Source organism: Pleurodeles waltl, chromosome 9 (genome assembly GCF_031143425.1).
Source record: "Pleurodeles waltl isolate 20211129_DDA chromosome 9, aPleWal1.hap1.20221129, whole genome shotgun sequence".
Lineage (NCBI taxonomy): Eukaryota > Metazoa > Chordata > Amphibia > Caudata > Salamandridae > Pleurodeles > Pleurodeles waltl.
This window is the reverse complement of record NC_090448.1, coordinates 503,097,859-503,113,475: the sequence shown is the minus strand read 5'-3', so window position 1 is coordinate 503,113,475 and position 15,617 is coordinate 503,097,859. Positions and strand designations below refer to the sequence as shown.

Below are 15,617 nucleotides of genomic sequence, written 5' to 3'. Positions count from 1 at the left end.
GAGTATTTGTATAGAATTATGACAGGTAGTGTAGAGTTAACTAACTCTTGTGACTTTAAAAATACTGCAGGTGTCTGTCAGGAAGAAGGAGAAAAAGTTAGAGAAGATTATTTCCTCCAAGGAATCAATTACGCAAGATGCTGAAAATGAAACAATTAAACATAGACAATTAAATCAGATCCCGGACACCCCCATTCCAAGAGAACATAAGATTTCTGAGGAAGAACCTAAAGAGAAGGATTTTTCACTGAATAAGGTGATGCCAGCTGGTTGCACAATTGTTATCTATGTATTTTATTTATTTATTGAGCCTTTTGATATAGTGTGTGCAAGGCAATACAGCTCTTAGCTAGAACACTGTGTGTACATAAAGAAGCATAGACAATAATGTGAATGGCACAGATTTCTGAGGCATCGCTACAAATATCTAGAGGGCTGGTCTGAATATAAGTACAGAAAATAGTTCAGATCAAAAGAAAAAAGAATACTTGAAAAAGGAATCTGGATCCTCAACATGTAAATGGAAAGCTCAAACATTTAAAGAAGAGCTGAGAAAAGTAGGACAAGAGAAGAAAGTAACAGTTTTGTAGGAACTGCTTTAGCTCTATGTTGAATAGAGGTAGTGAGGATTGTATGCAATGGAAGGTGGAATAGAGTGGCAGACTATTGGTATGGGCCTCAGAAACAGTAATTCAATGTAAGTATTTTTTAGTGATGGCAGGGCTTTCAATAAAAAGAAAGTAAGAGCAACAAAGTTGGTGATAACCTTCTGATATCTTCAACTTCTTGACCAGGTTTGGGGAGTAGCAAGAGGCGTGAGTTTATGTACTAAGCAAACAAGTTTGTATGAAATTTGGCCCTCAAAGAGGAACTAATCAAGATATATGCTACAGAAATAATGTGATCAAAGTAGTTTGGCCCTGAAAGCTGTGAAAAGGATGAGGTGTTCTGATATGTGTATTCGTAAAGTGTACTATCACCCGTGAGGGTATCCTGGCAATGGGCATGTGTGTATGCTTAGCCCTTTCTATGGTAGGTTGGTTAATTGAAAAAAACGAGTCTTTGGCTTCTTGCGGAATTCTAGAAAAGAGGAGGAGGCTTTGATGTATGAGTGGTTGTTCCATACTTTAAGAGTGATGTAAGAGGACACCTTTCTATCAAAAGACAATGACATTTTCATATTCTAATTTGGAGTAGAGCTTAGTTTGTAAAAATAATTAGCCTCCAGTGCTGCGTAAGGTTGTGGTGACAAACACATATGAAGGTCATGGTTCAGAGGCTGCATAGTCTCATGGTCTTGATTCGTACTTACGCTTCTGTAATCCTCCACCATGCACTCCCTCTCCCTTCATCTCACTCTGGCAGACTCTTTTTCATCCTTATTTTCTCCCTTTGTTGTCCTTCTTACCCCCTTTGTGTATTTCTCTCTTTTGTTCTGGGTCAAAGTCCTATAAGGAAACATAAGTGCCCGTCCGCAAAACAGTCAGTGGTCCCCACCTTTATCCACCGGTTCAAATAAGGCACTGATTTGGAGAGGACGTAGGCTTTGACAACTTTCTAGGGAAGCTGTTGTAGTGTGAAAATGTAATCCCATGGATATGTTTGAGTTGATAATTAGCATTTGTGCCCGCATTAGTAACTTATTTGTGAAGATTATGCCACTTGTCAAGAATGAAACCAACAAGTTCAGAGTTTTCAGTCACACCTGGGACACAGTCTAAGATTAGCCAATTTTGGAATGGTATAGAGAAAGACTGGGGAGAGATGAGTACCAACCAGTTCAGTTAGGGTTCTATTTAGGATGGAGTGTGTTCATCCAAGTCTGGATAATATCCAGGGTTTGGATTGAAGAGAGCATTTGTAGCAGAGCGTTTGAGGTAAACAAGAACAGTAATGTAAAATGTTAATTGACCTTGATGGTACATTATTAGCATATTTCAGGTCAGTGAGGAGTTTCGTAATAATTTTGATGGGTGCCCCTAAAAGGACAGAGAACACTGAGAGACATTTATTTTCATTATGTACTTTATGTATAGGTGGTGCAATTTTATTTTGGTTGCATGTGGCTGGTGCCAACACTTACTTTCGAGGAATACTGTGAATATTTTTAATCATCATACTTCGACTTGGAGCAAGAGAAAGAAGGCAGAAGGGGGAAAGGGGAAAGGAAGGAGTTAGACAAAGATACAAAAAAAGTGACAAATGAAGACAGCAGAGCTGACAAGAAAAACCTAGAGTGAAATAAAGAACTGGGAAGTGAAGAGTAATGGAATAAAGAGGCATGGTATGGAATCAGAAGTAGGCAGCATTCGTATTCAGCAAATCTGACATGTACAGCACCATAAGAAGTGGCCTCCAAAAGAAAAATACTTGGGCCTGTGTTAATTTTTCGTTTTTTCTTTACAAATTAAGCACCTGTGTATTGTGACCCAGATTCAAAACAAACAAACAGATGTGTTGTAACCCAAATGCAAACTATAACTGTTGTTCTTCCGAGTTTACTGTGTCTAGAGCCCTCTGTCCCCAGAATCAATAGAATGTGACCCTGATGTTTCACTGTTGCTGCAACCACTTAGTTTGAAGGAGCTTTGGCATCCTAACACTGATCCACTTCCAAATTTGAAACATAAACTTTTAACTTGGAAGTGGGTTATTGGTTCTGAGTGCGTAAAACCTTCGTAAACAGCAACCACAATCCTCGTCATGGTGAAGCACAAATTTCACTAAATTAACCCATAATCAAGCATCTGGTAGCTTGGCACAAAACAGTCAAACTTAACACAGAGGTGCTTTGTTAAGTATTATACGGTACACAAAAAGTAGAAAAGTTTCAATAGTGTAAATTGTAATTAATACAATGAGACCTGAACAACAGAATTCTAATCAGTAGAACCAGCGATATGCACTTTTAAAGTTTTTAGTGAAAGAAGTGCCTCAGAGCGCCATTCATGGTTATCTGGTCACATTAGAAAAGCCACAAGTTCAGGCTCACCGCAATAGAGCATGAGCCACATACATGGGCCGGGTTAGTCCTGCTGAAAAGTTACCTTTTTGAGTAAGGTGCAAAGAACAGGGCGGACATCACACGGTGTCCAAACTTCAGGATTGTCATCCTATTATTGTGGAGGAGCTTTCACTGATGCCAGCCAACGGTCCAGGACTGAGGACAGCTCTTGGGGATGATGATTAACTCTAGCATAGACCAACATGGCTCAGGCATGTCCTGTTGCAGATCTAGGCAAATCCAGTTGCAGCAATTCAACTGGGCAGTTGCAAAGAGACATCTGGAGCTGGTTGTGTTCATGTTGCTCAGAACAGGAGGTCAGCCAACTGACCCTTGGAGTCGCACAGTTAACTTGGGACGAAGGGAGCAGGTACAGTCTTCCTTTGCCGAGAGCAGGACGAGTCTCAAGCAGAAGGGCAGTCTTCTGAAGAACAAGACAGGCCTCAAGCAGCAGTGCTGTCCTCTGTAAAACAAGGCAAGCCTCAAGCAGCAGGGCAGTCCTCCAAAAACAAGCAAAGCTTCGAGCAGCAGGACAGTCTTCTAGGGAAACGCAGTCCTTCCTCTGCAATTTCTGCTGGTCCAGGAGTCTACTTAAGAGTGGCTCAGGAGGTCCAATATTTATACCTGGTGCCAGCCTTTGAAGTGCGGGATTCCCTATTCTGCCCCCACATCTGGTGCTGGAAAATTCTTCCTTTTCCCTGTCAAGGCTCCTAAAAGTCTGGGGTGAAAAAAGCCTAGTGTCAAGCTCCTTTTTGTGTACTTAAAGTAAGCCTTTTAAAATGTAAATGTATTTCATAATTAAATTATGCAGCACAGAGCCCTGAAAAGTGTTGTCTGTTGTCTGTGGTAAACGACCCTTGTAATCCACTTTTGTAATAACTCTATTTTAAGCTACTGGGTTGGTACTAAGACTGGGCAGCCTGGGCAGCAAATACAGCTATTAGAAGTGGACGTTTTTTCTGTATTCTCCAAATGTGTATCACTTTTTTATGTGACTTGGATTTTCTATAGTCTTCGCAATCCATTAGTAACCTGTCTATTTTTACATCAACCCTGCCCCCTCTGGTTCAAATTAAGAACACACCTCCTCAATCCCATCGCCCACCCCTTTGATGACTCAGCTCTCTTTCCAACAATCCTACGATCGCTAAATTAAAGAATGCCTACAGTCCTATTGGCTTCAGCCTTTCCAAATATGGATTGTGTCCTGACACTTCACATAATATTTCCTACTAGTTCAGTAGTCCTTTTTCCAACACATATTTACTGATGCAAGGAGGGCATGAGACTTGTCTTACAGTGACGTATTGGTTGGCTGCTGAATAGTCTATCATGACGCAACAGAGATATGTTTAGAGCATCAAACATCTATCAGAAAAAAAATGTCCATTCATCTTTTCCATTAGATTACTGATTGAGGCGAATGGCTGCAGTTTCAATAACCAACTCCTACATCTGACTTATGAAAGATCTGCCTTCAAGTATTTGTGCTCATAATAGGATTCTTCGATTCTTCGATGCAAAAGCAGTGGGTTAAATATAAGTTTGATACTCCATCATTTATCTAGCGACAACATTTTGTCAATCTTCACAGATGCTTGCATCTTTTAGCAGTCACAGCTAGGATCCCTTGCCGAGTAGCATAAGAGTGTAAGGAGTCACTTAAAAATATATTTAGAAATGAAACTGTGCATTTAGTAGCCTGATTTGCCATGTTGTGTGGTATTAATTTCTCAAGTTCATTTTGTCCTTGTATAAAAGTATAGAATGGAAAATCTTACTGTACAGTTTCTTAACAATTTCTAACTTTGTAAATATTATAGGTGTTGTCTGTCAGCAGAGAGGAGGGTATGACACAAAACAATCTGTTCTCAGATGATCCAACTAATCAAGATATTGCTTCATCAGCCAGGCAAATTATTAAAACTGGTATGGAAACTGTTCAATTGGGAACGTTCATCAAAACAAAACTTGACTTTACTCATGTTGAAGAACTTGTAGATGATAATACTGGGAGAGAGGGTGTGTCTGCTGTTTCTCCAGTATTCAATGATGCCGCAGAGAAACTGCCTGGCACAATGTCTGAGGTAAGCTGAAAGTTTAATTCTTAATTGCAAATGTGTTGAATAAGTGATAACTTTGTATATGGGATACACATTTTCTAGCTATACCTAATCATGCATAACAAAAGGAGTTTGCTGGCAATAGTATACTTTTAGAAATTCAGAACTCTTGCTGTGAATATTTGACTATTCTATGATTAATGACCAACAAGAGTTATAAGTGTCTGGTTAGTGTGAAAGACATCTAGGTACTCTGAGTTAAAGCACTGTAAAGTGACCTGCTATTGATGAATTTGAAATTCTATTTCCAAGGTGCATGTGGAAATGGATATGTCTATTTTTTAGTTTGAATGGTTCTGAATAACTACAAATTCCAACATATCTTGGGACACAATATTCATCTTTTTAGAGCATATGTTTATGAACTTTCAATATGGCCATTTTCCGTCATTCAACCATACTCCATCATGGCTAAGAAAAAGCAAAAGTATTATTTGTAGACTATGTTAGTGTGGTATAAAAGGCCCTGATCCACTTTGTCTGTACATGCTCAACCCTAACGAAAGTCAGGAGGAAGCTATTATGTCACAGTTTTAATCAATGTAATATTGGATCTTGTAGGCGAGCAATATTGGCATGGTTAGATCTGTTAGACACAATTCTTAGTTATTGATTTGTAAAGTTCTTCATAAGGCTTGAGAATGAAACTAAGACCCTCTATTGACTGCTTAAATGTGTAAAATTACGAATTTCTTTTTAGCAAGACCTTTCTGATACCACAAGCTCCTGCACTTTGTTTTTATATGTCTTCGTATTATGTAACATTTTGACTAATTGTTTCTTTTTGCAACTTTGTATTGTGATTCTATCTGATTATAATTAATTATCTAACTATACATAATAAGAAGTTGGTAAATTTATTATTTTTTTCTTTAAAAAAAGAAGAGTTTGAAGCTGGTTTTGCAGGCAGTAGCCTGTACAGCAGCGCCTTCTTGAATAGATAAAAATACAGCTTTTTCAACTCCTTAATTTGTCATACCGTGTAACATTCATTTAACAAGTTCAATATGATTAGTGAATTTGTACAGAGTCAAGGCAAGTACTGTATAGTTAACTAAGCCTTGTGACTTTGAAAATAAATCAAGTGTCTGTCAGAAAGAAGGAAGAAAAATCAAAGAAGATTCCTCATTCAGAAGAATCAGCTATCGAAGACACGTCTTCTGAAGTTTAGGAAATAATTAAAGCTAAAAAGGAAAGAAATTAAAAAAAGGAGAATTGGATTAGTACCCTGAGACTTGCATGGCAATAGAATATGGAATTTCACAGAAGGAATCTAAAGATATTGATTTTTCAGTGAATCAAATAATGTCTCCTGGTTTTGAAATTGTGATGTATTTATTTTATTTTATTTATTACTTGAGAGTTTTGATATAGTGTGTGCAAGGCAACAGAAAGCCCACATAGAACACTGTATTTACATAAAAAAGCATAAGCAATAATGTGAGTAGCTTAGAACTCCACAGTATCAGTAGAAACATCTAGAGTGCTTGTCCGAATATAAATGCACACAGTAGTTCAGAGTAAATTCGTATTGAATACTTAAAAAAGGGACCTGAATTTTCAACATGTAAATGGAAAGCTCCACCCTTCAAAGAAGAGCTGAGGAAATTAGAAGGGCAGGGGAAAAAAGTAATGATTTAGCAGGAATTGCTTTATCCCTTTTTAATAAAGGTGGTGAGGATTCTGTGCAGCTGGAAAGTGGAAGGAATATAGTTACAGACTTTTGGAAGGAACCAGAGTAACACTGATTCAGTGTAGGTATTATTTATTGATGTCAGTGGTTTCAAGTAAATCAAAGTTAGAGCAACATAGTTCCTTCTAGCCTCGTGATATCTTCAGCTACTTGGCCTGATATGAGGAATGATCAAAATGTGTAAGTTTTTTTACTAAGCGATCAGGAGTGTGTGCATATCTTTCCTAAATAAGGAGTTATTTGGGATGTGCATTGCAGGAATAATGTGATTAGAGATGTTTCTCCCTGATATTAGACTGTCAGCTATGTGGATTGTAGATCTTGGAAGAATGAGGTGGATTTTTAAAACACAGAGAAGGTGGAATTTTGGTAATCTAATTTAATGAGGCTTGGACTACTTCCTTGAGGCCCTGGATAAAACTATTAATCCATTGGATATGTCTCAGTTAATAACTGGTATTTCTGGCCATGTTGTTGATGTATTTGTGAAGATTATGGCCCTCATTACAACCTCGGCCGTCTTCTGTGAAGACCGCCGAGGCTGCGGGTGCCAGAATACCACCAGTTCTGGCCGGATTTCTGGCTCCCTATTCCGACTTTTCCGCTGGACCAGCGGACAGTAACACTGTTACCGTCCGCTGGCCCAGCAGAAAAGTCACATCAACATTGCTGCCGGCTCGTAACAGAGCCGGCGGCAATGTTGATGTGCAGCGGGTGCGTTAGCACCCGTTGCGCATTTCACAGCCCGAAATTTGGGCAGTGAAATGCGAGATGGGGCTATGTCTGGGGGCCCCTGCACTGCCCATGCCAAGTGCATGGACAGTACAGGGGCCCCCAGGGGCACCCCAGGTTCCCCTTACCACCAGCCTTTCCATGGCAGTGTTTTCCGCCGTGGCCAGGCTGGCGGTCAGGGACGAGTCTGCTGCCCTGGGGATTATGACCACCAGGCGGAAGCCTGGAGGTATGGTGGAGGGGCCGGCGGTATGGCCGTGGTGTTACCGCCAGCTTACCATCGGCCGCCAAGGTCGTAATGAGGCCCTATGTCTATTATCAGGAATGAAAAAAAAAATTATATACACTTTATTGTTCCGTTTATATTATGTAATCTTCTAAGAAGTCACAGACCCCCTGAGTAGACATCACGGACCCCCAGGGGTACCTGGACCACAGATTAAGAATTGTTGATTTTGAGTTTTTAGTCACGGTTGGAGCGTACTCCAAGATTAGAGGAGTCTAGCCAGTTTTGGAATGTCCTGGACAAATACTGGGCAGAGATAAATAGCAATTAGGTTTGTTTGGATCCAATTAAAGATGATGTATGGTCATCCAAGATTATACGATGTTTAGAGCAGTGGTTCCTGACTGTGGTCCACGGCCCGCAGGGTCTGTGACATATTCCCAGGGGGTCCGCAGGCCAGGGTCAACAGGAAGGTACTTCTAAAGCTGGGGCCTCTCTGCAGAAACATGTGCAAGCTTATATATTTATTACTTCCTTTATGCAGAAGCTTTAAAGCACTGCAATGTCCCTTGTTCATCCAGCAGCTTTCAGCAAAATTGAAAGAGTCAAGATAACTCTAGTGATTAATGTAGCTGCTGGAGAGAGATGGGAGTTTTGTCTAGTGGCTGTTTTGACTCATCTAAGGTAGAGCAGATGGTTACTGTGCCTGCTGCAAAGTGCAGATGGTTAATATGTCTGCTGCAAAGAACTTATATCATGCAAAGAGCAGTATTTTATGTGCATAGCACAGTGGGTTACTGCTTTTTGTCGCAGAGATTCTTTTGTACCTGTGAAGTTCGTAATTTACAATCGCAATCTAGCACAGTGTGCTATGAACTATCAAAGTGCTGCTTGCAAACTGCATGGCACAAATTAGAAAGTTGTGTTTTTCCCCCAGTCTTTTATTTTGCTTATGCTGCTAAAGAAGGTGGGCTTGCATATAAATACATTCTTATTATTAAGGTCTATGCTTACCACTGTGTTATTTTCCGAGTCCTGGGTTTGTGCTTCTCCAGACCAAGCACTCTTATAAACTGCCTACCAGTGTGGAGGACATGTGAATCCTACACCTTGTAGTGCTCCGACACCCAACACTGATATGAGAGGTGCTATAAAAAAATGAATTACATGTGACAGAGAGGCTATGGAGAAATAAGAGGCCCTTGTGGTTTTACTTCCTTTCCTCACCACATATTTGTATGAAAAAGCTTTCTCAGATCTTATGTACCTAATAAATAAAAACAGAAATCGCTTGGGAAATGTAGAATTTTAACTGATGATTCATGTTTCCCAAATAAAACCAAACACTGAAAAGTTAGTCGCTGAAATGTAGCGCCAACCTTCCCATTACAATTTTTCGATTTTTGCATATTTTTTCTATGTAAAATAATTAAATCTTTAGTTATTTGCATATTTGTTTGGTGTGTACTTGTTTGTGTATTTTTTGTGAAGTACTGTTTTAATGTTTGAAACTTGTATCGTACAAATTGCTTGGGGACCCTGGCTTACAGTAGTGATTGAGTAGGGGTTCCTCAGGAGTGAAAATGTTGGGAGCCACTGGTCTAGAGTGAACATTGAAGAGAACATTTGTAGCAGAATATTTGAGGTAAATAAAAACACTAATGTAAAATTGCAATGCATCAAACCATGTTAAATGCCCCACCTGTACATGATCAGCATATTTCAGGTTATTGAGGAGGTTTGTGATTATTTTGATGAAGGATCAGAGAACACTGAGAGTAATTTATTTTCATTTTATACAGGTGGTACACTTTTATTTTGTCCAAATCCAACCCATATCTTACCAACCTAAGCATGGCACACAATATTGTAGGTTACCTCCAATCCCATGCAAAATATGTCGTGAATGGTACCACTACATTTACTCAATACCATCAATTTCAAAATATATGGGTGCTGTCTAACACCAAACTGTCCAAAGGAATACTTCCTTGGTATACTGATGCTCACCACTGCCTGCAGTTGCAAGCATACCTGCATACCTGTACTATGCGGGGCACAGAGAAAATCTCATTGACTCCTGGTCATATCTCTTTCATTACACTCTAAGCCACCCTGTGTCCCTATCCCTGTTATCCATATTTGCTGTGTCCTTTTTAATTTCTCATCTCCTTACACTGGTCTCCCATCAGTTGCAATGGTTACCACAGCTCCTTCTCCCTGCCCTTTCTATGTCCTTGAATGCCAGATCTCTGCACCCATTTGAGATTCTTCTCCTTGTCGCATTCTGATTCCAATTACCCAAGCACCATTCCACTCAGGTGTCCGTTGTGGAGTTTCTTATCATGCCCATTGCGGTGTCTCAGCCATTTCTGTCTTTTCATCCATGCAAGCTAGTTTTGTTCAGGCACTGTTAATTCATCGCCTGGTTCAGCAACATTGCCCCCCATTAATTGAAAATATAGATCTTGTCCTGCGAGCCTCTAACTCTCAACTCTGCACAGCCTCACTGAAGCAGGGAAGTTAAGAAAGATACGTCTTCCTTGGGGGGGAATTTATTGGCAGTTAGACCAGGAGTAACAGCTATTTGAGAGAGATATATCATCTACTTTTCCCATTCTGGTATTACTCCTTGAGTTAATTGAGTTACCCTTCACTTGCAAAATACAGTAGTATCCTGCATGCTTCTGCAGCTTACTAATCAGAGATCAGCCAGCATGTAATGTCAATCACAGAGGAGGATCCTTATTACATCTTACTAATAAGTGATACCTCTCATGTACAATGAATCAGAATGTAAAATCAGAGAGTATCTAGAAAGGTAAAATGTGCCTTCAACTTCAGGTCAACACTCAAAATTCATCTTGTAAATTCATCTTACAAGAAGACAGAGAAGGTAACCATGCCTATTAATGCACCGATGTGGGCATTCACTCAGAATGAGTATTATAAATAACACACAACCCCCTCCCCCATCCTTAAACCTGTCTTGCCCTTTTGTCAAGTTTAGTGTGTTTTCCATGATAGTGTAGAATGAAGAAAGTTATTGTACAATTATTTCTGACTTTGTAACCGCTGGATTCTGTCAGTAATGTAGGAGACAGATCTGAGACGATTCTACCCTCAGAGACAATAGCTAAACATGACACTGCTCTATCAGTTCAGCAAATGATCAAGACTGGAACAGAAACAGTTCAATGGGAAGCATCAACAAAATAAAACTTGACTTTTCTCATGAAGATTCTATTAAAAAAAGTATAGTCTAGTCAGCTGGGCAAATTCAGCTGCTTCAGAAATAATACAAGAGGCTCAAGAGAAAATTCCTCTTACAATTCTGAGGTAACCCTAAGGTCTAATATAAAATCCCAATGTGTGAAGTCAATGATGCATTTTAGTAAATGGACTACAGTTATCACTGCCATAGATTATGAGGGTTTTGCACTACGGGGTTCTGTGGCCATAGATTACTTTGTTTGTGGAAGTATAAGTGTCGGGAACAAAGTTTTTCTCAGAAGCTCGCAGCAAGTGGTATTGAATGTTATGATGCTGATACCAAGGCTCAACTCGCCCTCATGCCTTTTCAATCCACCACCAGACACTCCCTGCCCCTTTATCTCACTCTTGCAGGACCTTTTCATCCCTGCTTTCTTCTTTTGCACTGGTTTTTATTCTCTTTCTCCTTCTTTCATCCTTTTGTGTTTTTCTCTCTCCTTCTCTGGATCAACGTCTGATAAAGAGAAATCACTCTGACTTCCCCAAAAATATATGCCAATGTGCCCCACCTGCAACTACTGGCTCAATTTAAGCACTGCTTACATCTGGAACGAATGCTATGCATTCACTTTTATTCTAAGTTGCAGCTGTAAATTAATAAAAATACTCAAGATGATTTAAGCCCATTTTCCCTTGTTCAACTTTGAAAATAACTATTCTTGTTGATTGCATATATCTAGAAGAGAAATATCAAAAACAGTTGTCACTAGATACCAACTGCCATTTATTAGTCTTTTCTGTTTTCTTGTCATGCCAAGATCGCATCTGCCTGTCAAAGACTGCCTGATTTTAGTCCCCTTGGGAGAGACAGGCTATGGCAAACTTGTAGAGGTCAGTGAGAATACGGCCATGGGGCAAGGGATAACTGATGCGATAGGATTTTTCTTTGATCTTCCCATGGCTACTACTGAAGATGCATCTAAAAAAATTCCAATTACACTGTGTTTTTAAAACCACATAACCTCCTAGTTAAAGGCAAACAATCCTAGAGTCCTGAGTGGCTGTCACTATTTAAAAATGTACCCTGTGGTCTGCCTCTGATAACGCGTCCAGCCCTTATAAATTACCTGTACCTGGACACGTTGGAGGTCGGTGAATCTTTTAACCGAGTCGGGCTCTCCTCATCCTCAATAGTCGAGTCACTCAGATCAATAACCAATAACTGTTGTAATCGGTAATCCGTACTCAATTAATAGATCAATATAATACATCAGAAATCAATAACAGTTGGTATTTCGGCGCACCATGACCTTTCAGTCATGAATAACCACACCAGTTTATTAAAAGTTAGTGAATTTATTTCCCTATATTAACAAAGCTAGCACGATGTACATATGTCTCAAAACCAATTGATATATGTATATGAACATTACTAGCTGTCCATAACGGCGGAAGAAACGCAATCTACGTAAAATCTGGATAATGATACACTCTGTTATAGCAATGCAAATCACCAATGTGACTAACTGTATTTGACTAATTGCATACATTCGGTCAGCATAACAAGATTTCAATTCTTCATGATACATTGAATGAATACCTCGACTAACCTCTAATTAGCATTGGCATGTGGGACTTCATGCAAAACGAATTTAGTCAACACAAATTTGGAAAACTTCTAGCTAGGACCCTATCAAAATAGCAGTTGGTACCTAAAAGGAAAAACACAATGCATAATACATTTATCCTTTCATATTTACCAAATACAATCAGCATTCAAGAAAAGTCTTCGTCCTTCAGGTACCGGTTGATCAGCATGGGGCAAATTTCAAAAGGGGCAAAGTTAAGGGCAAGCTTCCTTGCAGCGGCAAGGAGAATAGGGCAAAGTTACTGCATGGGCAAGACGGGGGCAAATCAAAGTTAAAGTCTCTAGGGTGAGAATTCTTAAAGTCTCTTTCTCTCAGATAGAGAAAAGGGCATCAGGGTGTCGTCCAAAATGGAGTCTGGCATCAGGCTTCAAACTGGCATCGAGGAAAATGGCTGACTTCTCTTTGTCCGGTGGGTTTAAGTAAGAAACATTCCAAATTCTGTAGGGTCTTCCATTGGAGGGTTCATAGGTTGGCTTCAAATTGTCCAATCAAAAATTGTCTTTTACTACCGCCCATTTATGCATACACTGTCCTTGGAGCCTTGGAACACAAATTGTATCATGGTTTGCCAATTATTTTACTATCTGTACCTTCATTGTCCGCACCTGCAGAGACTGACCTTGTATCAAAGGGGATGTAACCGGCCTAGCACGAAACCTTGGAGATAAGTGTACCAGCCAGTTTCTACTGGAAAAATACAACTTCAAGCAGGAATATATGTTTCATTAGTTTAAGGAAAAAAATCACGCAGTTGGAATTTGAAACCAAGCAACTAGGCCAAAGCCTGTACTAAATTTAAGCTAAGCAAAACAGTTTTCAAACAAGAAATCATGGCATACAATTGCGATTATGACGGATTACTACATTTTTAATACTTCATGATTAATAAAGCTCGTTTATAATGATGGCGAACTACCCCGAGGGCACAATTTCCCTCGTACATTATTTCTTTTACTAAAATCACACTTCATTATGTGTATTCGATTACACGATATACATGAATATATGTCGGACCTTCTTTTTCTGCGTCATCAATCCCTCCTCTGATGACTAATTATGTCATCACATCAAATCTACCCACAAATTTTATCCCATTAAAATTCTGTATAGTAATTTGGCACTTCAGTCAATTCCCTTTTTCTTTTAGTCCCTTTTGACTTCTCCCTATATATTTCCACCATTTTGTTCTCTATTTTCTCTTCTCTTTTTCTTTTGTTCCTTGCTTTTAACATTTTGAAAGCTTTCCATGTTCCCCAAGAGCCTAATAAACAAATTAATATTATCAATATTCCCTTTACTATTTTTAGTAACAATCCGTTCCAAACGTTGCTGAGCCAATTTCCCACAGAAGCAAATCCTTTTCCAACTTTCTCCCAAACTCCGGTTCTTTCAATTCCTTTAAATCTACACTTTCTTTAGTTAAATTTGTAAGCATCGTTCTAATTTTTCCACTGTTGTCTGGTATATATGTACAACAGTGACGCGTGCCAAGCATTTTGCAAACGCCGCCATCCTTTCCTAAAAGAATGTCTAAGGCAAGCCGATTTTGAAGAGTCATAGCTCTTTCTGCAGCTAGTTCAGCATCCATCAGGATTATAGCTCCTGAAAACTTTGTCAGCATGTTATCCACAATAGTAGACAACTTTCGTATTTTGATTGAATTCAATATGACTCCTACTGAAGGAATCAATGCTCCAAATATATCTCCTACCACACCAGAAGCTGTCTCCCTTTTCTGAACACGATGTGATTCAGACAGCCTTGGAAACTTCTTTAAGTCGTCTAGTTGGTAAACCTTTGGGAACACTATTCCCAAATAACACCTCCCATACCATCCTTTAGGAAGACGATAATAGGTGTTGAGTCCACAAATATAATATACTCCAGGAATAACTGGGTCTTGTCCATTCAGCATGAACGTCCACTTAGATTGAAATGCATATGTATGTTTACATTCACTCGTTCCCACAAAAACTGTGTCATAATATGATGGAAATCTATGTATACAAAATCTTCCTACATGCAATGTATCTAAAGCTATTTTCCCTTGTGTCTTTATTGCAGCAAAAGCATAATTATCTACAGACGTCCTTTCGTGTAATTCCCTCTCTAATTTCTCCTTCATTTCATTCTTCCTATCATCAGTACAGTCTAAAAATTCTATTTCTACTGGTGAAAGCAAGCATGTAAGGTTCTCTCTATGTGCGTGAGCTGTGTGAAAAGGTGACATCGGTTCAAAGAATTCCCTCATTAAATTGGCATAATAATCTCGAGCTATCTTACTTAGGTGCTCTATTATGGGGACATATGCAAAGGTAACATCGTAATTAGTATAGAAATAGTGAATGTCTTTTTGAGCATAAAATCTGGAAGCTACTATACTACATGTAATTCCATACGTAAGAGGCATGCTGTGATACGTTACCCCTTCCACTACTGAGGTAGGTATTTGTGTACACACATAACAATCTTTCGCATCCATGGTCTCAACATACTCACTCAGTAAGCGATAGAAAACGTTAGATGAAAGTTCCTTCTTATCATGCAAGTGTCTCTCGTCTTGCTCGAGTCTCTTCAGAGCTGTTAGTTCAGTAACGATAATAGGTTTAGAAGTAGAAGCATCATTCGTCTCACTCTCACTTTTACCATGCATTCTAAGAACTATTGCTACAATTATTAGTACGCATGCGGTTATTAAGCCTATACACATGTATTTACAATACATCATTTTACGCCCCTGTGTAGTGAAGCTAGTCATGATCTGTATAGAATCAGAAAGTCGAAGACACCTTATCAAAACGTATTTGCAGGTATTTACAAAGCTGAACGAGTTCAATGTTCACACAGTTTTCTTTAGCAGCTTAGTCTCTTATCGGTTAGCAGAGTTGTCTCAAAATCGGTTTCAAAGTCAATTAAGTTAGCAATGTCTTAGCCGGTTGAAAAGTCAATCAAGTTAGCAATGTCTTAGCCAGTTGAA

At 39.2% G+C, this 15,617-nt stretch overlaps 1 protein-coding gene across 9 annotated transcripts in view; it reads left to right on the top strand.

Annotated features, from left to right (window-relative positions):
- The window catches only part of SYNE2 (spectrin repeat containing nuclear envelope protein 2), a 1,823,309-nt gene that overhangs the window by 644,264 nt on the left and 1,163,428 nt on the right, over positions 1-15,617 (top strand). For all 9 annotated transcript variants that reach the window (XM_069207355.1, XM_069207357.1, XM_069207362.1 and 6 more), the window contains exons 60-61: positions 71-256; positions 4,828-5,091. In XM_069207355.1, the coding sequence (XP_069063456.1) occupies positions 71-256; positions 4,828-5,091 (450 nt within the window). The remainder of the gene's footprint in view (positions 1-70; positions 257-4,827; positions 5,092-15,617) is intronic.